We start from the raw sequence: 26,936 nt of genomic DNA, 5'->3' as shown, positions 1-26,936 counted from the left end.
TTTTGTCAAATCTCTTGCCAGAAAAACCTACCACAGAGTAATTATGAATCTCCAAATATTTCATAACTGTGCTGCCAACAGCAACGTGCCCAAAGTTTAAGATGCTCTGTGTATCCTCCCGTGAGGATGTCTGTGACTGTTCATTTAGTGCGCTCACCAGGAGATGAGGGTACTTGGCTGTGGAGCAAAATGACATGATTAGAACACAAAACTTTTCTGACCCCAAACAGAAAGAGGAGAAACTCAGCAGGTCTGACAGCTGTGGAGAGTAAAACAGAGTTAAAGTTTCAAGTAAGATCTGTCTCTTCTTCAGAAAGCTGCTTTAACAAAGATATTAGGAAGTATTTAGGAAGGCTCTTGCACATCTCCAGCTTCCATCACTCCACCATCAAGACTTCGACTACACAGGCTGTAACTCTCCACAGGTGCTGTCAGATCTGCTGAGCATCCCGAGCACTTACCTGTTTTTATTTGAGATCCCCAACATCCAAAGTATTTTGATCAAAATTGAGAGGTGTGCATCATCACTGTCTACATCGGAAAGTTAAGGATGATATCACCCTGAAAGAAACACTGCACAAACTTGCAAAGGTTAGAGACAGTCCAGAAGAGTGGATAGATTTTAGGAACCAGCAAAGAATGAATAAAGAATAGGAATAACTAAAGAGAGTTAGCAATTATATAAAACAAATAACAGTGTCAACAAGTACTTAAATAGGAAAAGAGTGACTAAAGGTAGTGTTGACCCTCCAGAGAATAAGTCTGGGGAATTGATAGTGGAAAAGGGAAATGGTGGTGTATTGGTAAAGATATTTTATCATTTTCTCACTGTAGAAAACTTAGAAAAATTGCCAAAGATATTGAAAAAATAAGAGCAGGAAAGGTGCTGCAGAGTGATTGGCCCGAGAATTGGTGTCCTGCGTCATAGGGTTTTAAAGGAACTGGCTGCAGTGATAATAGATGCATTGACTACAATCTTCCAAAATCCCTTTGAAAGTAGACAGATCCCAATGGATTGGAAAGTAGCTAATGAAGCAAGTTTATCAATATAGGATGAAAGGCTTAACAGACAATCAATTTTTCAACATATAATTTCAGTTACATCACACTGCAAATTTTTGCTATAAATTCTGTGTTACGATTGAGCCCTCCACAATCACCTGATGAAGGAGCGTCGCTCCGAAAGCTAGTGTGCTTCCAATTAAACTTGTTGGACTATAACCTGGTGTTGTGTGATTCTTAACTAAATCAATAAAGGAGGAAGACAGGAAGATGAAACTGGTTGGCCCAACATTTATAATCATCAAATTGCTTGAATCTATTATTAAGGAAGTGATAAAAGAATACTTATTAACTCCCAGTGGGTTCAGGCAGATAAAACATTTCTGTTTTTTTGTCTCTACTGTCTTTTTTTTTAAAACTAGTTTATTAGAATTAGAATTCTTTCAGGAAGTAACAAGCAAAGTGGATAAAGAGGAAACCTGAGATCACCACACAAGGAATTATATAGTGTGGAGGATAACATCCCATCCACCAGCACGTATGGCTAAAAGATCACTGCAGCAGCTCATCAAGGTTCCTTCATCAGCAATTTCCAAATCCACAACCTCTAACACTGGAAGGATGAGGTCAACACAGGGGAATGGCACCATCTGCAAATGCTCCCGCTCACATACAATCTGGGCTTGAAATGTGATCACAGTTCCTTCAGTGTAACTGGGTCAACATGCTGGAACCCCCCTCTTGACAGCAATGCTGTGTCTGCACCAGATGCACTGCAGCTATTCAAAAAGGTGGCTTATCACCACCTTCTCAAAGGAAATTGGTGATGGTTAACAAATAATGTCTTTGTAAGCAATGTCTACGTCCTTCGAATGAATTAAAAAGAAATAGGCATTGTTGTTGTGAAAGACTTTATATAAATGCAACTCTTTTGCTTTTTCTTGCTTTATTACAGAGTTGGAACACTGATAGAATTAATTCTCACCTATTGCTTCCAGCTTTAAGTATTTCTTACTTTCATCATCTCCGAACTTGCAGATAGCAATCACATCAAATGCGTTAGGGATCACTGGTCGGAATTGAACCTTAACCTTGTAGTCATCCCACGGTGGCAGTATGCCATCAGATGGCACGATAAAGAAAGGGCTGGGCACTTCAAAATGGAAGCTTGTGGGAAGGGTACTGTAGGGACAATTAACAATGACAGCATTAAGAGAAACAACAGCTACCCGTATCTCTACATCATGCCTTTAAACCCAGTAATTTTGTCAGAGTGCTTATCAAATAAAACTTGACATGTGAAGTGATAATATGCAAGAGACCTAAAACTTGGTCAAAAGTCATAGATTTTAAGTAGTATATTAATTTAAAGAGAGTTTTAGCAACAGAATTCCAAAGCTGAGCTTGTGGACAGATGAAAATACGACCAGAAAAGGTATAAGAAGAGTAAGTCAGGAATTTAGAAGTGGAGAAGCACACAGTTCTCGGTGGATTCCTCACCGTCTGGAGGATGTTAGAGAGAGAATAAGGGGAGGCAAGGCCATGAAGGGGTTTGAGCACAAAGGTGAGAATCTTGACATTGAAGAACATAATCACTCTATGTGGTGTGTTTCATTTCAGATTACCATGTGTTAATTCATTTAAAATGAATCACCTTTACACTGACCAAGCATTAGAGGAAAACATTTCAAAGTGACAATATGTGACATTTCGGTCACTCTGACTATGGAGTCTACACTGACCCTCTAAACATCGTGAGCTGCTCAGATGTCTCTTCTTGTGGTTCATGACAGAATCTGCTTAGTGTCTAGTTTAGAAGATATTGACCTCTTTCGTACTTTAGCTAAACACTCATCTACGGAATAACTTCTCCTTCCACAGCTTTATTATTCTACAGTCTTATGGAAACAGAAAATATTGCAGAAACTCAGCAGGTCTGGCAGCATCTGTGGAGTGAGAAAAGCAGAGTTAACATTTTGAGCTTGACATGACTCCTCTTCGGAAAGGCTCCTCTGCCGTTCTCTGTACTCTTAACAATATCTAGTATGGGCTGCCACCAATTACTGCAGTTGATCTTCTGACTACAAGTTCTGTCTTCTTCCACCTTTCCTCACTTTAATGTTGCACAATTTCAATAATGTCTGTTACTTTGAGATTCAGGCTCTCACTCATTCACTCCTCTGATTACACTCAGCTCTGCCTCCTTATCTACTTAATTGAATTACTTTCAGCAGAATCAAGTCACTTCAGGACCGCAAATTATCTGATAATGAATGCATCATTTACTAGCCCAATTTCTCTTCTGTTGTGAACTGGATACTCTTCCAGATTACCACATTCTCAGTGTTCCTCTAATCAGCAGCAAATCTGGAATAAATCAGTAGGTACATTCCTACATCTCCTGGTACATTTATCAAATTTTGTGTTTGTCAAAACTCTTTGATTTATTATTGTCACACGTACCTTGGTTCAGTGAAAAGTTTTGATTTGTGTGCAGTACATACCATACAAAATGTGTCAATAATTTTCAAATATGTGGTGTTAACCTCACAAGTCTCTACGGTAACCTGGATGTAATCCACAAAGTCAACCACTGCGTCCAAGTGTACTGATCTGCTCACAGTCTGGCTGCACTATTATGAAGACCCAATGCGATGTGAAATCGAATGAATTTCCTGTACCACTTTAGTCAGCCTTCATTGAACCTTGTGACTTACTCAAAACACGCCAGTGGAGATAAATATTTTCCTATCACTACCTTTTCTCATCACTGCCACTACATTGTTGAACTAGGGCTGTTTCAATAATGTTTGAAGACTGATGCCTGAAAAACACTAACTTTGTTGGAACATATTTATTTTAACCTTTAAACTTGTTTCTCTCTGTGCTTACTCTCAAAATCTCCCAAGACATGAGTGTATGCCACTTTCTCCCAAGACATCACTGTTAATTTTTGATAGAACTTAGTCTCTCATACTCCAAAATTCAACAGGGGACACTAGGATAAGATGACACATCCTTAGTGTTTGAGCCAGGGAATTCAGGAGAAAATTTTGGAAACACATTTTTAAGTACATGGTAGTAGAAGTCTCTCCCTCAAAAAATCTCCATTTATCATTTCAGTTGTGAGATTGGTGGTTTTTTTTTACTAAGAGTCTAGATCAGAGCGGTGCTGGAAAAGCACAACAGGTCAGGCAGCATCCGAGGAGCAGGAAAATCAACATTTCGGGCAAAGGCCCTTCCTCAGGACTCAGTCCCGACCTGCTGTGCTTTTCCAGCACCACTCCAATCTAGACTCTGATCTTCAGCATTTGTAGTCCTCACTTTCACCTAGTTTTTTTTTAACCAAGACAAGCAAATAAATAAAATTAGATCCAAAGCAAGGGATGGGTTTAAGACCTACTTTCATACTTCTACCACATTTCAACAATCATGGGATAAGGCTATGGGAGCCAGGCCATGGACAGATAGCCATGACTCTTCATGAAAAGGTGGAACAGAGATTCTCTTGCTCATATGGTCTTCCAGCCTTACCTATTGTTACGCAAGTAAAATGCGACCTCTGAACTTTCGTAGACTGCACATGGTGGCATGCACATCCACTCGGGAATCTCCAGATCATGGGAGGGCAGAGAAGCACGCAGCTGAATAGTAAATGACCCAGCTTTTGTCTCAAACACAATGCGATCCTCATAGTTTTTCTGCAAGGAGACAAAAAAAAATCAAGGACAAAGTATCTCATTGAAGGAGGGGGAGGCATATTTTTGATTTTATCTTCACCCTAATACAATAGCATAATGAGTTGGAGATGTCGGTGTTGGACTGGGGTGTACACAGTTAAAAATCCAGGTTATAGTCCAACAGATTTAATTGGAAGCACACTAGCTTTCGGAGCGACGCTCCTTCATCAGCTGATTGTGACAATTTTTAACTGCAATAGCATAATGGTTATGTTACTGGGAATTAGAGGCATGAGGTCAAACTTTAACACAGCAGCTGAGGAATTCAAAAGTAGTCAATGACACAAATATAGAAAAAAAGGTAAGCACAGAGAGAAACTAAAGGTTAAAATAAATATGTTCCAACAAAGTTAGTGTTTTTCAGGCAGCAGTCTTCAAAAACTATTGAAACAGCCCTAGTCCAACAATATAGTGGCAGTGATGAGAAAAGGTGATGATAGGAAAATATCTATCTCCACTAGCGTGTTTTGAGTAAGTCACAAGGTTCAATGATATTTTCCAAGATGGGCAAACCCAAGAGATCTTTAAAAGTCACCCAGTTCTGAGACTCATACCTATTTGCATACTTCAAGCACATTTTGGAATAAGGCTGTGAGAGCCAGGCTGTGGACAATACTTCGGTTGTTACTGGCTCCATTGTGTGTGTGGTATTACAAACCCCCCTTGATGGAGTTTTCTATAAGTAGGTGTATGTTATGTCAACAGTCACAAGTATGGAGGTCCAAGCTCCAATACAGCACTAAAAGAGAACAGTATCTGGAATTGTGTAACAGAGATACAGGTCTTACAGTCTCAGTAGGTTCCATGTTTTGAGCTATATTGGTTAATTTTGACAACTGAGCTCAAAAACACATCATAGACTTTCAAAAGGAAATGTTGGTAGGAGGTTATGTTCACAGTTTGCCAATTTTACACTGTTTTTAAAAAATTTGGATGAGAGATGACATAGCTGTTAATTGTTTATAATGTTTGTATTTATAATAGTCACTTCAGAGGATTAACACTTTTTCAATGGATCCAACATTTATTTTAGTATAACACGTGTTTGAGTAGAACAAGATGAGTTATTATTAGACTATTAAAAGTCTAAGCTGAAAATGTGTTGCTGGTTAAAGCACAGCAGGTTAGGCAGCATCCAAGGAACAGGAAATTCGACGTTTCGGGCCAGAGCCCTTCAAGTCTTCCCACTGGTGTTATATGGCATCTGATGTTTGCTCGTGGTGGATTTTAAGTGAGTGACAATCGAGCACACATCAGAAGTACGGAGAGATCATGGGTACTTTAAGGGGTTATAGATAAGGCAAGGGGGAATGTGGAGAGACTGAGGAGCAGCTTTCCCTCTAACTTTCTTTCCAGCTGCTCAAGCCTCTGAGGTTCACACACAACACCAACATCCAGAACCAAAGCTCAATGCCATGATTGGTTGCATATAACCTTGGAGTGACCGGCACAGATGCAGTGTAGAAGGACAGCTTCTCCAGTGTGAGGGCTTGATATCCATCAGTAACATTCATCACCGTCCCTGTAAATTAAAGCATGGCTTCTATCTTAGATTACTTACAGTGTGGAAACAGGCCCTTCGGCCCAACAAGTCCACACCGACCCACCGAAGCACAACCCACCCATACCCCTACATTTACCCCTTACCTAACACTACGGGCAATTTAGCATGGCCAATTCACCTGACCCGCACATCTTTGGACTGTGGGAGGAAACCGGAGCACCCGGAGGAAACCCACGCAGACACGGGGAGAACGTGCAAACTCCACACAGTCAGTCGCCTGAGTCGGGAATTGAACCCGGGTCTCAGGCGCTGTGAGGCAGCAGTGCTAACCACTGATGGCCTTATTATCCATCTGCTTTCGTGGCTATTTTGGGCCAACCTCCTTTTGGTTAGGCCTGATTCCATCCAACCCAACCTCCATGGAACATAAATATGCTGCTGGGGGTGGGGGAGGTTGCTCCTTCATGGGGAAGTTTTACAGGATCAGGAACTTTCCCAACTTACACTTCACGACAAAAACCCAGTCCATAATCTTATTATCAGTGGCCATGAGACAAACATTAAACTGACAGAAAACTCTAACCAGTTGTTAATGTCCTTTAGGGAAGGTAATCTACCATCCTTACCTGATCTAGCCTACATGCATGAATCCATACTAACAGCAATGTGGTTGACTCTTAACTATCCACTGAAATGGCCAAGCAAGACCCTCTATTTTATTTATAACAACAGCATGAATAACTAAAACACAAATATAACGTATATATGAAGGGACTTGACAGGGTAAATGCTTAAAGGATATTTCCCCTTGCGAGAAAGATCAAACTAAGGGACACGGACTAAAAATAAGATTTAAATTAAGTCCAATTTAGGATAAGATTAAAAGAATCTTTCTCTCAGAGGATCATGAGTTCTTGGAACTCTCTTCCCCAGAGAGCAGAGAAAGAGGGGTCACTGGGCAGAGAGAAGATAGATTCTTGACTAATAGATCAAAGAGGATGTAGGAAGGATCAGCTAAGATGACAACCATACTAACTACAGTCTTAATAGACGACAAAGAAATCTCAAAGGGCTAAAGGAAGGAGCACCTGTGGTGTAGCGGCAATGTCTCTACCTCTGGTCCAGGAGGCCCAGGTCCATATCCCACCTGTTCCAAAGGTGTATAATAACATTTCTGAACAGATTGATTAAAAAGAAATCATGCGTTTAAGGAATAAAAAGCATCTATTCTACTAATTATCCCTCAGAAATTATACCAATTTCTAATCTGGTCACTGTACATTCTATTTTCTCATTTCAATCTAAATCCCTCCACTCCAAACTAAATCAGGATGCAAATTTTAACTTGATTCTTTTTTGCATCTACGATGATCCTCCATCCTCCTAATACAAACATGACATATACAACCACTTGGAGAACAGATAAGGGAGAACCAGTAGGGGTAGGGTTTTCAGATTTACAGAAAAATTTTAATAAAGTCTCACATAAGATTAAGGTACGGGGTAATGTATTGGCATAGATTGATAATTGGTTAGCAGACAGAAAACAGACAATTCCAGATACACAAATCCAGATACTGTTCTCTTTTAGTGCTGTATTGGAGCTAGGACCTCCATACTTGTGGCAGCAGTAAGTGCCAGGATGGGAGGAATTAATAGGTGATTTTCAGAGAGCAAGGTGGTAACTAACGGGGTTTCAGAGAGATCACAGTTGTAAGTTTGCTGATGACACCAAACCAGGAGGAATTGAGAATGGTGTTGTGGAAACAAAGATACTTCAAAGCAATTTAGACACACTGAGTGAGTGGGCATATGCATGGCAAATGCAGTATAATGCACAGTATTACTTAAATAGCTACAAATTGGGAAATATTGATGCATCAAGAGTGACCTTGTACATCAGCCACTTTTAGCAAGAAGCAGGTGATGGATCAGTTAGGAAAGCAAAAGAATCTCAGTGTAGGATAAAGGTGTCTTGACGCATTTGTACGGGGCCTTGGAGAAGCCACACCCATAACATTACTGCAGTTTTGGTCTCCTTCACAAAAAAACTGTGACGGAAAGGATGTACAACAAAGCTTCACTGGATTGATTCCCAGGGTGGAAGCTTAATTGTATGAGGAGAAATTGAATACATTAAGCCTGTATTCACTGGAATTTAGGAGAATGAGCGGAGATCTCATTGAAACATATAAAATTGTGATAAGGCTGGTCAGACAAGAATATAGAAAAGAGGTAAACATCCCGCCCTCCAACGCATCTCATCCACATCCCGCACCTCCAACGCATCTCATCCACATCCCGCACCTCCAACGCATCGCGTCCACATCCCGCGCCTCCAACGCATCGCGTCCACATCCCGCACGTCCAACGCATCTCATCCACATCCCGCACCTCCAACGCATCGCGTCCACATCCCGCGCCTCCAACGCATCGCGTCCACATCCCGCACCTCCAACGCATCTCATCCACATCCCGCGCCTCCAACGCATCTTGTCCACATCCCGCACCTCCGCCCTCAGACCCCACCCCTCCAACCTTAACAAGGACAGAACGCCCCTGGTGCTCACCTTCCATCCTACCAACCTTCGCATAAACCAAATCATCTGCCGACCATTTCCACCACCTCCAAAAAGGCCCCATCACCAGGGATATATTTCCCTCCCCACCACTTTCCGCCTTCCACAAAGACCATTCCCTCCGTGACTACCTGGTCAGGTCCACGCTCCCCTACAACCCACCCTCCTGTCCTGGCACCTTCCCCTGCCACTGCAGGAACTGTAAAACCTGCGCCCACACCTCCTCCCTCACCTCTATCCAAGGCCCTAAAGGAGCCTTCCACATCCATCAAAGTTTTACCTGCATATCCACTAATATCATTTATTGTATCCGTTGCTCCAGATGCGGTCTCCTCTACATTGAGGAGACTGGGCGCCTCCTAGCAGAGCGCTTAGAGAACATCTCCGAGATACCCGCACCAATCAACCACACCACCCCGTGGTCCAACATTTCAACTCCCCCTCCCACTCTGCCGAGGACATGGAGGTCCTGGGCCTCATTCACCGCAGTCCCTCTCCACCAGACGCCTGGAGGAAGAACGCCTCATCTTCCGCCTCGGAACACTTCAACCCCAGGGCTTCAATGTGGACTTCAACAGCTTCCTCATTTTCCCTTCCCCCACCTCATCCTAGTTTCAAACTTCCAGCTCAGCATTGTCCCCATGACTTGTCCGGACTTGTCCTACCTGCCTAGCTCCTTTTCCACCTATCCACTCCACCCTCTCCTCCCTGACCTATCACCTTCACCCCCTCCCCCACTCACCCATTGTACTCTATGCTACTTTCTCCCCACCCCCACCCTCCTCCATGCTTCAGGCTCACTGCCTTTATTCCTGATGAAGGGCTTTTGCCCGAAATGTCGATTTGGCTGCTAGTTGGATGCTGCCTGAACTGTGTGCTCTTCCAGCACCACTAATCCAAGAATATAGAAAAGCCATATCAGACTTGAAATGTTAACTTTGGTTCTCTCTCCACAGGTGCTGCTGGATCTGAGTTTTTCCAGCATTTCCTATATTTATTTCAGATTTACAGCATCTTCAGCATTTGGCTACATGAACTATACAAGATATTTTGATTTACTTTTCGATTTTTATCAGTGTGTTCGAGTTTAATGGAATTATGCCTTTACCATGTTAAAAAGTCTTCAAATGTTCATTTGAAGTAGATAGCTTATTCTATTTTATCATAATTTCTTTTGTTTGCTTATTACTAAAGCAACACCTTCAGCACTGCTTGTTTCTGCTTCAGCGAGATACCATTTTGTTAAAACCAAACAAATCAGAATATGACCCATTAAGCCATGTTTCAGTCTGGTATCTGACTTATCCAGTAAGTTGGGATCATAACACAGGAGATATGATGGGTGAATTAACATACTCATGTACTGTAAATTCCTTTGATTCTATGAGACATTCAAGAGCAAACCACCTACTTAGCTTAGAAGTGCTGCATGATATGGAGAAATATTGAAATGGTGAAAATATATGTTATATAATCAAACTTTAGATATGAAATAATGCAAACCAATACAATATTGTTTGATTCCTTTACCTGCTCAAGAGCACAAAAAGTGATTGGCAGAGAGTAAGAGGTCCCTGCACCCAAGACCACTGACTGTGGGAACAGTGTGGTGAAGAATTCAGTAGTTGGAGGTCTGTAACAGAAAACAAATTTATAAATAACAATAACATTGCATTATTCTAATACTGCTTGGCTTACTAAAATCTACAACTGCAATACAATATTTGACACCAAGCCACTTAAAGATACATTGGGTTTTAAGGGGATTTCTAATGGAGGTGGACAATAAAAGGTAACGCAGGCAGGTGTAGGAAGTAAATTAGTAGTAAATTCCTAATGAAGGGCTTATGCCCAAAATATTGATTCTCCTGCTCCTCGGATGCTGCCTGACCTGCTGTGTTTTTCCAGCACCACACATTTTGAGTCTGATCTCCAGCATCTGCAGTCCTCACTTACTCCATGGAAAGTAAATGACTGAGAACCTGGACAGCTAAACGTATAGTCACACTGATACAGTCAGGAAACTTGGAATTTTAATCAACCAGAATTGGAGGGACGGAGAGATCTTTTGGAGTTGTAGGATTGGTGAAGGTAGGCAGGAGAAAACAGACTGGAGGGATTCAAACATAGGCAGACTTATTTTGAAAAGTTTTAAAAGGAAGATGGCATCGAAATAAAGCATTGAAGGGATTATTTTTAAACATTTGGAGCACCATCCTGTAGGAAGGATGTCAAGGTCCTAGAGAGAATGTGTTCGGATTGGGAAAATGGTGCTAAGCATGAGGGAGGTCTAAATAGAAGAATTTAGGATTTATCCTCCACCTAATAGTGAAGGTCAAGTGGAGATTTAATAGAATTATTCAGAATCATGAAGAGTAAATAGGAGCATCTATTTCCAATGGCAACAGGGTCAGTTACCAGAATACATAGATTTAAAGTAACTGACAAAAGAACCAAAGGAGATAAGAATTTGATTTTTTAGCAATGCCATCAGAAACAAATGAGCTATGATTTAAAAATATATTTTGTGATAAAATAACCTAATCTGCTTTTAACAAGACAGCTGATGTGCTGTACATGACAATATTGTTAGGAATAGCCAATGCACAGTCCTTGTGGAGGTGATGGCCCATCTTCACATTGAGGAATTGTATTCAACCACAATCTGTAACTTCATGGCCAACATGTCCCCCACTTCTCCAGCACCACCAAGCTCAGAATCAACCAGATTCAATGAGAGGTGCATGAGGGCATGTTAGGAGCAGCACCAGATATATCTTAAAGTTCAGGTGTCAACTTGGTGAACCTATAGCACAGAATTACTGGGCATGCCAAGCAATAGAAGCAACATGTAACAGGCAGGGTTAAGTGATTCAGTTCCACAGTACTGTCGTATCCACTTGTGAATTGTGGTGGATTATTCAACAACCAGCAGCAGTGGGAGGCTCCACAATTATCCCCATCTCAATAAATGGGAAGCCCAGAATATCATTCTAAAAGATAAGACACTTGCATCCACCGTCAGCCTGAAGTATAGAGAGGATGATCCATCATGCCTCCTCCTGAGGTCACCACCATGGCAGATGCCAGCCTTCAGACAATTCAATTGGACTGGATACTGCAAAGGCTATTGGCCCTGACAGCATTGCAGCAATAATACTTCAGACTTGTGCACTAGAACTAGCTATGTCCTAGCCAAACAGTTCCAGTACAGCTATAGTAAAATTCGCTGGTGTCCAAAAGTGACACTCTCCACTTGCCAGGATTTTCAACAACACTGAAGCAGCTCAATATTAACCAGGACAAGTCAATCCCGCCTGATTGACACCCTTTCCAACACTTTCAACATTCACTCCCTTCACTAATGCACAGCAGTGTGTACCACCTACTTGCAAGGTGCACACTAGTAACTCACCAAACTTCTTTTGACAACACTTTTCAAGATCATGACCTCAGCACTTAGAATGATAAGGGTAGTAGATGTATGGGAACACCATCCTCCCAAGTCTGACTTAAAACTATATCCTTGTTTCTTCATTGATGCTGGATCAAAATCTTTGAACTCCTTCTCTAACAGACTGAGTGACTGTCCACACCCCAAGGATGATAGAGGTTCCAGAGGCAGCACACCAACATATCCTCCAGTGTAATTAGGGATGGGCAATAAATGATGGCCAAGACTAAGACATGCACACCCCTTCAATCACTAAAACAAAACATTGTTTCAATAGTCATTTTCAAATCAGATCTGATTTATATTTGAAAAGTAAACATTTGCAGAGCTATGGGGGAGACCACCAGGAGGAAAGATAGTGAGATGCGAATTGGATAGTTGTTTTAAGGAGCTGCAAAGGGCCTCCTTTGTAAGATTTTATGTTAATAATTACACTCGAAAAGTACTTAATTCTCTTCCGTAGTACATTACAGCGCAGTACAGGCCCTTCGGCCCTTGATGTTGCGACGACCTGTCATACCAATCTGAAGCCCATCCCACCTACACTATTCCATGTACGTCCATATGCTTGTCCAATGACGACTTAAATGTACTTAAAATTGGCGAATCTACTACCGTTGCAGGCAAAGCATTCCATACCCTTACTACTCTCTGAGTAAAGAAACTACCTCTGACATCTGTCCTATATCTATCACCCCTCAATTTAAAGCTATGCCCCCTCGTGCTCACCATCACCATTCTTGGAAAAAGGTTCTCCCTGTCCACCCTACCTAACCCTCTGATTATCTTATATGTCTCTACTAAGTCACCTCTCAACCTTCTTGCCTCAAGCCCCTCAACCGTTCCTTGTAAGACCTTCCCTCCATGCCAGGCAACATCCTAGTAAATCTCCTCTGCACCCTTTCCAAAGCTTCTGTGATATTTGCCCATAGTGTTAGCTGCATTAGTCAGAGGGAGATGAGTCTGGATGGGCTACACTTCAGAGGGTTGGTGTGGACTTGTTGGGGCCGAATGGCCTGTTTCCACACTGCAGATAATCTAATCTAAACTAAAAATAGAGCATCCACAACCTTATGGTTCAAGATATGCCAAGTATCTCATTATTTCTAAAATATTGGTCCTTTATACTGACACCGTGCTACACCCAGTGGAAACAATTCACAGTTTAACCAATCAAGTTCTTTCAGAATCTTAAATGTTTCAATAAGATTGCCTCTCATTCTTCTAACTTCAGAGAATATAAACCCAATTTACTTAACCTCTCATCATAGGACACCATCCACACGAGGGGCCAACCTAATGAACTTCATTATATCATGACAAGTATGCCCTTTCTTAAATACGAAGACTAAACTGCAGACAGTACTCCAGATGACATCTCAGCAAAGCTCTGTACAGTTGTTACAAAACATCTTAGTTCTATATTACAATGCTCTCGCAGTAAAGGCCAGCATGCCATTTGCCTTGCTTAATGCTTTTTGTACCTGCACACTAACTTGATGCATTCTTTGTATGTACAGACCCAAGTATCAAAAGGGGAAAATGGTGAAGAATAGAAAACAGGAGAAACTAAAAGACAAAAACAACTCGTTCAGCTGCTTAATCTTTAGTGTATCAATCCCAAATTATAACATCTGTTACATCAGTGTCTGGAGATGTACGCAATATCAATATCAATTTAAACTTCTGATGTGACCCTCGAAGCTCAATGACGCAAATCTATGTGACCCATAAAAAATAAAAGTCAAAAGACTCAGAAACCTCAAGGTTAGATGCGATGTAGAAGTGATTTATAAGAGGCATTAAAGTTCCTGCAAGACTGGCCCAGAACTCACCTGTACTTGAATTTTTGAGTTTTGAACTGTACATTCTTTAAGATTATATGTTTAGTGGATTCTATCCCCGGCTCCCAGTTCAGCCATTCCAGATGGTCCAAGACCTCTATTCCAAAAAAGTTTGATTTGATTCCTTTGCTCTTCTTCCTTCCTGAGATTTCAGTGCTGGCTAGACTGGGGACACTCCACTGCAAAAGAATCAGAGGCCAAGTGTTAAGAAGCTACAAGATGCAGAAAGCACGTCAATACCACAACAACATTAACTGAGCATCAATTCACCAAAACAAAGAGCCTGACTGAAACACTATGTAATTGAATGGATCTTGAACTGGGCACACTGGGAAAAACAAACCCTCTTATATCCAATTCAACATAACCTGAGTTCAGGTAGCAAAATATCCTGATAGGGGCATTAAATTGAAGTGTCTATGATTACCTGCTGCTGTTGGGTCCTAAGCCCTCAAATTGGTTACTAAAACCTCCCTATTTACCTAAACAAAAACCAAAAGAACAATGGATAATGGAAGTTAGAAACAGAAACAGCAATTGCTGGAAAATCTCAGCAAGTCTGACAGCATCTGGAGAGAAAGAGCAGAGTTAACGTTTCAGATCATGTAACCTGTCTCCAGGAGGGTTAGAGAACTGCTCTAAAGAGGGGTCCACTGGACTCAAGATGTTAACTCTGCTTTCTCTCCTCAGATGCTGACAGACCTGTTGAGTTTTTTAAAGCAATTTCTGCTTGTGCTCCCTCAGCTTCCCCACCTCCTTTTCTTCAAAAGGTACTTCCTTGACCAAACTTTTGGTCACTTTCCCCACTATCTCCTCGCATGGCTCAGTGTCAAGGTTTGTTTGACATTCAAACCTGTCAAGACATTCTACTGTGTTGAAGGTACTACATAAATGCAATTGCTTTTGTTGACATGATAGTAGCATCTGACAAGCAAAAATCGTTGCACTTGAAAAATAAAGGTCTCACACCAAAGGTGTTATGCTATTTGTGTATTCCCAATCTCTAGTTCATTCCAAACATTGTTCTCTGTCACCTTTGCCACTGAATAAATATCCGGTCTCTTTTTCTTCCCTGATTGCCTTTTGGAACAGTTTTTTCCCATATCAACATTAACCTGAAGCACAAGAATCTGTTTCCTCACTACACCAATCACCTTGAATATGCTAATTTATAGTTCTTATCTTTCTCCACCCTCCATCAATTATTATGCATTGTCCATCTCTATAACGGAGAAAATGTTTTACCTGACAATGGTCAATTGTCACCTAGATATTTTCAAAGCAACTTACTCAGAGATGTTATTGCATATCATTTGGAACAGATGGGACTTGAAGCCAAGTTTCCTAGCTTAAAGGCAGGGACACTACTATTGTACCACAAGAGCTCATGATGCTAATCGTCACTTATGCTCACAGTCTCAATACCTATCTCAACAATCATTGTAGCCTGTACAGTTCATTTGCTTAACTTAATAACACATACAATGAAGCCAAATCCTCTCCCATCAGACAACCACTCACTATAAAAATCAAGCTAGAATGTGGTCATATGGCACGGACGTGGTGTCCCTACCTTGAAGTCAGAGGGTTCAAGGTTCAACTGAACAGGTTGCTTAAAAATATCTAAAAGTCAAGCTAGAAACTAGCAAATGATTGACAATCATCAGCTTCAAAAAACACAGACACAGTATCCAATAACACGACAAGAACTGCCCGAAAGAGCGAAAACGTTTGTTTCATATCCTAAAGTGATAGAATCATACAATATTCCTCCCTTGATAGGAATGGAATGAAGGGTGCAAAGTGTCTCATTTGCAAGGATTTGCTCCAGATGTGTGAGCCAACTCATTCAGCAATAGGCTGACTGCCAGCATCAAACGCAGATGGGTGATCAACGTTCCCAAACATCTCCTCAAAGTCATGAATGTCACAGCAGATGAGCTTCCTCCTGATACTATGAGAATTTGACTCATAACAACACATGAAATGCAGTAATACATAAGAATGCATTAAATCCATGCTAATATTTGAGACCTCTAGAAGATCATTTGCAGTCTGGAGAAGGGCCTGATATGTTCAACATTTTATGACAGTTTCAACCTCCAAGTCTAGTATTATTCCTGTAAATCCTTTTTGTACGCTCTAATGTGCAAGATAAATAATATGTTAATATCTCAAAGTATAAATAATACACAACTCATCCAAGTCCATCATGGGTGATTATGAACTTACCTTACTATAGTTTCTCAGTCCAATGCCTTGAAAAGGGATAGATTTCAAGGAACACGATGAGGTCAACATTTTAGAACACTGCCAGAATAATAGAAACAGTTCATCAGTAAGTAAAATCTGACTCTACGCACAGATAAAAGCTTTGAACAAGTTATGCAGGTAAATGTAAAGAACAACATTTTTCACAAGTGGCAATCATTTAGAACCTCTGTGCTTCTCAGAGTGGTTGAAGCAGGAACAAGCAATGGTTCCTAAAGGAAATTGGATGAGCACTTGAAAGAATGAAACTTGCAGGGTGACAGGAATGAAGAATGGGACTGACTGTATTGCCCCACTGTCAGCCAGTATAATCTCAATGTGCTGAATGGCTTCCGTTTGTGCTTTAAATTATTCTGAAAAATTCAACATTATGTCTTTATTTCAATCACCCCAAATCTGCCAACTTACCGGAGTACTTTCTTGCTGTAATGAACTGCTGCACTTACATACAAAGCCACCATAAGTAGATAAAGAGCATTAAAGTGGTATGTCATTACCTAGCTACCAAGTGTCATGGAGATGATGCAGCCCATACAGGTTCACACAACATTCCACCATTGATAGGAATGGAATGAAGGGTGCAAATGGTCTTATTTGCAAGGGTTTGCTCCAGACATGTGAGCCAACTCATCAGCAATAGGTTGACTACAAGCATCAAAATGCAAATGTGTGTGAATGTTCTCAAACATCATGTTATCTCCTCAACGTCACAAACATCACACCAGATGAACGAATGCCAGCACCTCCCATAAAAACACACTGCTGCTTTGCCAGGATGAATGAGAATTGAAGTCTTCGATCAGACTGGAATTATCTCCCTGACAAAGGTTTAAAAACAAATGCGGAGAAAGGCAGTGAAAGAAAGTGATTAAGGCAGAGTATAGAGGTGAAGGTGGAGGCAAACTATGGTCGAGATTTTTCTTGACTACATGTTACACTGTACAATTAACAGTTCAGATCAGTCAAAACAGCACACCAGGCTGTTTTGTTTCTCGACACCAGGCTGTATTGTTTCTCGACACCACATTCATTCTGCCGTTTAACACAACACTGTCGTGAAATCTGCTCAACAACAAAAGCTTACTGCATAAGCTTATTCATATTCAGCACTTTGGAAATTGTCAGGTGAAATGCCAGCTGTGTATACATACTGAAATACTGGCACACCTGAGAATCCTGTCACTAGAGAACATTGTCACTCACTGAACACCATGTGCAATATCGACAGCCAGCTTGGACAGCAGCCTGTGTTGGAAACACATATTGTAACAGAATCAAGTGGGACTAAAGTTACCCGAGTGTACAGGAGCTTCAGAGGCAGAAAAACAGGTGCCAGTAACTACATCAAAAATACTCTGTATATTATGAATAAAGTTGGGACATAATGTATTAGTGAATTGCACCTTTTAAATGCACATTATTTCTGCAAATTAGTCAGTGTTCAGGATCTTCCAAAGGATTAGTTGGCAATTCAGAGGCTGCCAATGGAGACAGACAACTGCCAAGATGAGGTGTTTAGAAGGCTCACTTTGTTCCTCTTGGATTTTAGCCCAGTTGCATTAAAGGCTGTTATGTCCTTCAGTCTTCACTCTACTCAACTTATAAGGAGCGGCAATGGCCTAGTGGTATTATCACGGAGTGTTAATCCAGAGACCCAAATAATGTTCTGGGATCCCGGGTTTGAATAGCAGATGGAATTTGAATTCATCAGTTGAAGAGCTTAATGATGACCACAAATCCATTGTTGGACAACCCCATCTGATTCACTAATGTCCTTTCGGGAAAGAAAATGCTATCTGCTCCCAGGATGAGCAATTCCACCTCAGGACATTCCAGATGTTCTCCTCCTTCAAGGACCATAATTCCCCTTCCCCTGTGATCAACAATGTCCTTAATCGCATCTCCTGCATTTTCCGCACCTCTGGCCCTCGAATCCCATCCCGTGCAACCACAACAAGATTAATATTCACTAGTTCTCACATTCCACTCCACCAATCTCCAAATCCAGTGCATCACCTTCCGCTAGTTTTGCCACCGACAGTCAGACCCCACCACCGAAAACATATTTTTGTCCGCACCCCTTTTCTCCTTCCATAGGGATTTTTCCCAACACAACTCCCTTATTAGGTTCACACTCTCCACCAATCCCCTCTCCACACCTGGCACCCTCCCATGCTACTGCAAGACTTGCAAAACCAGGTAAGGATGGTAGTTGAGAGATAGTGAGGACTGCAGATGCTGAAGAGCCAGATTCGTTGAGTATGGTGCTGTAAAAGCACAGAATGACAGGCAGCATCTGAAGAGTAAGAGAGTCGATGTTTCAGGACACACCCTTCTTCAGAACTGGGGAGGGGAAAGGGGACTGAGAAATAAATAGGGGGAAGGGGTTTAGGGCTGGGGGCCCACACACCCCCTCTCATCTCCAATCAAGGCCCCAAAGAATCATTCCAAATCCAATAGAGATTTACTTGCATACCCTCGAACCATATTTACTTTCAGTGTGGTCTCCTCTATATCGGAGAGACCAAGCCCAAACGCTCAAAATTGTTCAAGTGAACATCTCTGGTCCATACGCACCTACCAACCCCACCTTCCAGTGGCCATCCATTTCAACTCATCCGATGACATGTCCATTCTGGGCCTCCTCCACCACCTGTAAAAGGCCACCCGCACACTGGACCAGGAACACCTCATCTTCTGCCTCAGGAGCATACAATCATATGGCCTCAACATTGAATTCACCAGTTTTCAAATCTCTCCATCCTCCACCCCATCCCAGATCCAACCCTCCAACTCAGATCTGCCCTCTTGACCTGGTCTACCTGCCAATCTTCCTCCCCACCAACCTATCACAATCACCTCCTACTTACTTTCCCCCAGCCCCAAACCCCTTCCCCCTATTTATTTCTCAGTCCCCTTTCCCCTCCCCAGTTCTGAAGAAGGATGTGGCCTGAAACATCGACTCTCCTACTCCTCAGATACTACCTGACATTGTGCTTTCCCAGTGCCATACTCCATCTACTCTGACTCTTCCGCATCCTCACTATCTCCCAACTATCATCCTTACCTGGGTTTGGCCTACATGTGACTCCAGACACACAGCAATGTGGTTGACTCTTAACTGTCCTCTGGGGCAATTAGGAGATGGGCAATAAATGCTGATCTAGCCAGCAACACCTGTGAATGAATAACAAATAACTCCGACTCCCCCCCATGTGCCATTTATGCCCTCCGTAACTTGATATCCCTTAATAATTCTAATTTAGCTCCCTAGCTCTCTCCAGCACCTGCAATTTGTGCTTGTTCTTTGGGGGTCAATTATTTTCTCAATTGATTTAATATTTTCAGATAATCAGCAAAAATAGCCAGAGGATAAATAAGGAGCAGATCTTCTTTATTCAATAAGTGATGATCTGGAAGGTCCTGACTGAATGGGTAGAGCAAGCAGATACAGTAGTAACTTTCAAAGGGGTATAAAATAAACATTTGAAAAGGAAAAGGTTTATAAAGGAAGCAAAAGTGATTGAATAGCTCTTTCAAAGCATTCCACTGAATGGACTCTTTCTGTACACTTTAATTCTTTGAGATGAAACCCAGAAGGGATGTTTATTGTCAGTTCATACTTATAGAGTCACACAGTAAAGAGGATCTTTGGCCTATCAAGTCTGCACCAACAAAAGCTAATCTAATTTCTGGATCAGTGAGGTGCTGGAAGAGCACACAGTTCAGGCAGCATCCAAGGAGCAGCGAAATCGACGTTTCGGGCAAAAGCCCTTCATCAGGAATAAAGGCAGTGAGCCTGAAGCGTGGAGAGATAAGCTAGGGGAGGGTGGGGGTGGGGAGAAAGTAGCATAGAGTACAATGGGTGAGTGGGGGAGGGGATGAAGGTGCTAGGTCAGGGAGGAGAGGGTGGAGTGGATAGGTGGAAAAGGAGCTAGGCAGGTAGGACAAGTCCAGACAAGTCATGGGGACAGTGCTGAGCTGGAAGTTTGGAACTAGGGTGAGGTGGGGGAAGGGGAAATGAGGAAACTGTTGAAGTCCACATTGATGCCCTGGGGTTGAAATGTTCCGAGGCGGAAGATGAGGCGGTCTTCTCTGGAGAGGGAGTGGCGGTGAATGAGGCCCAGGACCTCCATGTCCTTGGCAGAGTGGGAGGGGGAGTTGAAATGTTGGGCCACGGGGCAGTGTGGTTGATTGGTGGGGGTGTCCCAGAGATGTTTCCTAAAGCGCTCTGCTAGGAGGCGCCCAGTCTCCCCAATGTAGAGGAGACCACATCGGGAGCAACAGATACAATAAATGATATTAGTGGATGTGCAAGGGACAGAGACATGATTGACATGTATAAAATTATGAAGGGCACAGGGTTGTCAAGAAGAATTTTTTTTCCCTTGATGGAAGTTCAATGATCAGGGGTAGAGATTTAAGGTTTGGAAGGGATGAGGGGGAAACCTTTTTCACCCAGAATGTGGTGGGAATCTGAAACTGACTGCCTGTAAGGGTGGTAGAGAAAGAAACCCTCACAACATTTAAAAAGTATTGAGATGGGCCCTTGTGCTGCCAAGGCATACAAAGCTATGAGCCAAATACAGGAAAATAGGATTAGAATAGTTGGTGATTGACCCATTTAGACTGCAGCGTTCAAAATCATAGTCTTTTTCTGTGCCATAGACCTTTATGATTCAGTCTTCATGATACTGCAAACTTACGAAACATCTCATTTCCACCTTCCCCATACCCCCCCCCCCACCCCCCCATCCCATTTTCCTCTTTATGATTAATACAAAAGTCCAAACAATAAGGGAACCGGAACTGATTCCTGTGATACCCTCCTGGACACCAGCCTCCAGTCACACAAGCAGCCTTCCACCACCACCATAACCCCCTGCCTTCTACAACTAAGCCAGATTTGGATCCAACTTGCTAAATTATCTTGGGTCCCATATGCTTTTACCTTCTTGATTGGTCTCTCAAGTTGTTTCTTGTTCTGTGAAGGTGTTGGAAAGCCTTCTTCTGGTGGTTGTTGACTAATCATTCCAATCAATTTCCACCAATTACTCTACAGCAGCCAAGGTCAGAAATATGAGAACAATATTCCCCTTTTGCTGTTTTGGTCTAATTTTCTCCTTCACTCCATTCATAGACCTACTGAGGTGAGCATGGAAGGTTGCTATGCCTTCTCACTCAGTGTTCTTCCTGATTACAAAAAGGATAAGAGATGATCTGTAGGATTAACTCTCTGACCTCCTTTCCACCAAAGACAGAACATTCCTTACCTCCTACCCAACAACCACGTCATCAACAAGGTCAGTATAGATAAACCAAAGGTGGGCAATAAGTTGTTTAATTTGCATATTCCAACACTTTCTTGGTTAACTACCCACTTTCCAACCTCCATAAACCTGAGCTCCTTCAAACTTGTGCTAGCGATGCCCTAACCCATGCCCAACCTTGCACTCAATGATTTCCATTGGCATCTGTTCTGGCAATGCCTTGATTTGAAAACTCTCATCTTCAAACTCAAATCCTTCCTTGGTCTCACCCCGTCCATCTGTATAATTCCGCCCAAGATCTCTGAGCTTCCTTCATTCTGGCCTCTTGCAATCCCTCATGTTCATTACCCTACCATTGATAACTATACCTTCAGATGTTCAGGTCCAAAGCTCTGGGAACCCTTGCGTAAATCTTTCTGTCTCTCTCTCTCTCTCTCACTTAAAACCCTACTTTGCTGGACAATTTTCCTATCCTTATTGGTTATATAATAATCTTTATTATGATATTAACATTCACTCTGAAACAATGCTTTGTTTCTTCTCTACAATCACTGCCATAACTTTGTCTTTTATTCTATACACCTTTGATTTCCAAACCCCACCATCCTTTAACCTCTCCTTTATATCGTCTTTCATTTTACTAGATTCTTTCCTTTTTCTAACAGCATAAAACCCTTCCACCTCCCTTCAGTTCCAAAGACAAGTCACACTGGACTCAAAGTATTAATTGCGCCTCTTCCCATAGATACTTCCAGACCTGCTAAACCTCTCCAGCACTCTCAATTTCTATCTTAATGTCGCCTTATGTGGTTCAACGTCAACGTTTCTGATTACGTTGCTGTGAAGTAGCTCAAGATGCTTCACGACTTTAAAGCATATTGTAAATGCAAGCTATTTTTCATATTGTCATACACTGTACTGTGTAACAATCCACACTGTGATGACAGACAAAGCCTCTTTGCACTAACAAATGGAGAAGACCCTACAACCCTTTTTGCTTATTAGCATTACCATCAGCATTTAAGGATTAAACTGCTATTATGAGATGCCATTTACTAGTAGACAAACTTAATGAGGTGCAGTAACATCAGAAAATAGAAACGAGGGCATGCCATTCAATTAGATCAGGACTAATCTGTCCCTTAATTCTGTCTGCTCTCCTTAGTTTCCTTACCTCGCAAAAATCTACTGAACTCAGTTTTGAAATTTAACTTTGATACTTAGTCTTAATAGTTTATTTTTGTGGACAGCATTCCAGATTTCTACCATGCTTTGCATGGAGGAGAACTTCTGCACTTCGCTCTAATTTGAGGTTACGCCCTTGTTCTGGGCTCCCGAGAAGAAGTAGTTTATCTGGGAAAATGAAAGGAAACATTCCCATGCTAACCTTTTAAATCGGTTTAAACACCTCTAATAGATTGCCGCCTATATTCAACTACATTCACCATCAGTAACAAAAAAAAAATGATAAAAGCTGGTCTTGGAACTTTGAATGGGCCGAGTCTCAGTTGTTTTTCGGGAGTGAACTGTTTCAGGTTTCCACCGGATGCTAGACAAGAAAGAAAGGCACTACAAAACCTGGCAATCAAAATGAACAAGCAAAATAAAAAAAAGTATAATATTAAATGACCTTTCAGTTAACTGCAATTATATTTGAGGTGCTGTTGTCCTTTAAAATTGCTCGGCAAGTAAGGCACTCTCCCATTACCAGACTGATGGAATAATATAGTACTGAGCATCAGGTCCAGAATTTATTACAATCTCACAACTCTTACCATATTCCCCATTTACTTAAGTGGAATTGCTACATATGGTAAATGCAAAACCAATAATTCTGATTAGGTTAAAACATTGCAATCTGTTCATATTATGCTAATGACTTTCTCCCATTGATTAAATAGCAGGTATAAATATTGCTGGGGAGTTAACTTGGCATTTAGAGTTCTGATATAAACGAAAGGTTTATGACAACTTCACTCAGTATTTACAGGGATATTTGTCCACAAAATAATGACATCACAAGTGACCCTCTGTGACAGTTTTCTACAAGGGGCACTGTGCACCAATATGTGTCATAAAAGCACAATAAAAATGCAAAATATTCTAACTGTTTACATTTAAAGTACCTGGCAACAGAATAACAGATTCTGTCCTTCCAATCTTAGATTGCACCTGTAGAGACTGGAACTGTGTAACAGGGTTGGCCTTTACAGATCTGTCACTGGGGATAGTGATGGTGGTAGGAGCAATTTGAGCTAATGGATGAAGAGTGTCACATAAGCATTATGCACGACTAACTTTAGTTCAGCTAACATTCAGTTTCTCCTACAGTTAAGTGCTGTCAGCATGCTAAACAGCCCGAGTGACAAGAGACTGTTAGGAATTGTATCCTTCTGCTGGCTGCAACTATAAAGGTTTGTGCCTCTTATGACGAGATATTGCAGCTTATCAGGACAGTATAACATAGCCTGCATTTGAAAGGTGGAGAACGGTAAATTCAAACTAAATTGCAGTAGGAACAACACAGAATTTGCTACAAAAGCAATGGCAAGTCAGATGGTTCTCACCATTGTTACTGTGTGAATCACTCAGTAATATGGTGAGAAAGAGATTATCCTTGAGTATTAGAATGCTGCACATTGCTGGACAATTTGCACTTCTCTGTGGTTAGCTTTGTTAAAAAAGTAGCTCACCCTCACTCTCTCCACGAGTTTCAAGAAAGTGCTGCATTTGCGCTGCTAAAGTGAATTAAATTCACCACAGAGAGTTAGGGGCTAGTTCTTAATGGCATTAAGGATCCCTTTTTATCAATCACAAGATTTAGGTTCCTACAGTGATAATGTCACCTGAGTCTTACCAGACCATGAGGCTGCTCTCTCATTAGAAAGACCCAATGGTAGTGGTTTAACTAACGTGTAAACTATGCCTTAGTTAAGGAAAGAGGTTGAGGAGGAAAGTCCCGCATAGTAACCTCAGCTAGTGCTGGAAATGAACCTATGCTGTTGGTGTCACACTGCATCACAATCCAGCCAATACCCCTGACTCAGAAAAGGAACTATTGAAGCTGTGAAGTCTCACTCCAATGAGTAGAAAATTGTTCCTTGGCTTTATGTCTTTTAAAATAAATCCTTAAGGCTTTTTTCCCCTCTTTTAATTCAACATTTTTCTTTTTATTCACCTGTCCAAAGGAAGTTGGGTTAGCTGAGACGGTTAGTGCTTGGCTCAGAGTAAAACCAACAGCACAAATTTGATTGTCATTCCAAATACGGAAGACTTTGGGACTTGACAGTGGATTGTAATGGCAAACCATAAAAATTGCCAAGAAAACAGCTCAGGTCAAATATCAGGACACATCCAACAAAGGACCTGCCTACAGGTGAGGTGCATGTGATGATGATGATGATTATTTAACTTTTCTTATTTAAATTTAGTCCAATTTATCCTATTTCCTGTACCATTGCTCCTATTTGTCGATCCCTAAATCTAAGGAGGTATACTCTCAGCCCTCTCATTTATCTGGTTGCCTCACTGATTTCACCTGAAAGATGAGGAAAAATAACTTTTTTAAAAAGCACGCAAAATGGTGCACTCCAGCAAAGTCTGGGTTATATAGATTTATTTCTGGAAATTACATTTTACTGCACAATATGTTATTAATTTGAGAAATATTACAAGGAGAGTGCAGCAAGGAGCAGGTGATTTTGGACCAATGTTTTCTGAATTTTACCACTAGGTAGGGAGGAGATTTCTCCTCACTTTACCTCTGGGTTCTTGCAAACCAATCAATAGATATTATTGCTGTGATTTGAAGTGTCTTGTGCAATGTGTTGATTGAAGTCACACTAAAGGTAAACTTAGCAGATTCATCAAGCTCTGTTTAAACAAATTGGCTCCCAAGTGCATTGAGTACAAGAGTTGGGAGGTCATGCTGTAGCTGTACAGGACATTGGTGAGGCCACTTATGGAATTCTGCATGCAATTCTGGTCTCCCTGCTACTAAGAAGGATGTTGTAAAACTTGAAAGGGTTTAGAAAAGATTTATAAGGATGTTGCCAGGTTTGAGTACAGGGAGAGGCTGAATAGGCTGGGGCTATTTTCCCTGGAGTATCAGAGGCAGAAGGGTGACCTTATAGAGGTTTATAAAATCATGAGGGCATGGGTAGGGTGAATAGTCAAGGTCTTTTTCCTGGGGTGGGGGAGTTTAAAACTAGAGGGCATAGGTTTAAGGTAAGAGGGGAAAGATTTAAAAGAGACCTAAGGGACCACTTTTTCACACAAGAGGGTAGTGTATGAATGTATTGAGCTGCCAGAGAAAGTGATAGAGGCTGGTACAATTACAACATTTAAAAGGCATCGGGATAGGTGTATAAATAGGAAGGGTTTAGAGGGATACGCTGGCAAATGGGACTAGATTAATTTAGGATATCGTGTCAGCATGGATGAAAAGTCTGTTTCTGTGCTACACAGTTCTATGACTATGTCAATGAGGAGATGGCAGCAATGAAGAATTTTGTAAGGTGGTGAGGGGGAAAGTTTGTTGGTGACTATCATTTGAGGGAAATTGTAATAACGCAAAGCCATTATTAGATGGAAAATAGACTTAAGATCTACCTATTTTGTCTCTCAGCTTTTTGATAGATACATGATAAAATGATCGTGGGAGATGACCTCTCATAATGGAGATCTGCCTAAGGTAGTGTTGTTAAGTTGATCATAGGAGCGTCCCATTGTCAATTTCAAGTTATCTCACATAATTTTCTTGATTGCTGTTTGTCTACACTCCATAGAATGTTCTGATTTCATAGAATATTGGCATATTTGTTTAGCACAGTTGGCTATATGGCTAAAGTGTACACCAGATTAATAGCAGCCTCTCAAATCCCTACATTATTACTATTATTATTAGAAGTATTTAAGTCCTAAAGATCAAATTGCAATAGAGGCAGATCAGTATCCTCCCTCAGGCCAACATCCCCAATAAACCCTTCCTATTTATACACCCATCCCGATGCCTTTTAAATGTTGTAATTGTACCAGCCTCTGCCACTTTCTCTGGTTAATGGCATCAGCTGCATTGGGTGAACCATATTGACACGTGCCTGAGACAAGACCTCCACAGCAAGCTCTCTATTCTAAAGATCTATTGCAGTAAGTGGTTACAAGGAAAGGCTTCAAGGATATCTTCAATGCCTCCCTGAAAATAACTGAACATCCTCAGCCATCCCCAAGACCACCCAATCTGGAGAAGCATCCGCAAAAGGTGCCAACCATT

General features: G+C 41.5%; 1 protein-coding gene across 1 annotated transcript in view; it reads right to left on the bottom strand.

Moving 5' to 3' along the window:
* cfap65 (cilia and flagella associated protein 65) overlaps positions 1 to 21,426 on the bottom strand; it is a 150,030-nt gene extending 128,604 nt beyond the window's left edge. The window contains 6 exon segments of the mRNA XM_060827726.1: positions 32 to 177; positions 1,988 to 2,184; positions 4,537 to 4,703; positions 10,356 to 10,458; positions 14,115 to 14,302; positions 21,346 to 21,426. Coding sequence (XP_060683709.1) covers positions 32 to 177; positions 1,988 to 2,184; positions 4,537 to 4,703; positions 10,356 to 10,458; positions 14,115 to 14,302; positions 21,346 to 21,426 — 882 coding nt within the window.
* Between the last annotated feature and the right edge of the window lie 5,510 nt (positions 21,427 to 26,936).

The sequence above is a fragment of the Hemiscyllium ocellatum genome, chromosome 7 (genome assembly GCF_020745735.1).
Source record: "Hemiscyllium ocellatum isolate sHemOce1 chromosome 7, sHemOce1.pat.X.cur, whole genome shotgun sequence".
In the NCBI taxonomy this organism is placed as follows: domain Eukaryota; kingdom Metazoa; phylum Chordata; class Chondrichthyes; order Orectolobiformes; family Hemiscylliidae; genus Hemiscyllium; species Hemiscyllium ocellatum.
Note: the sequence above shows the minus strand (reverse complement) of the source record. Positions and strands in the feature narration are given on the sequence as shown.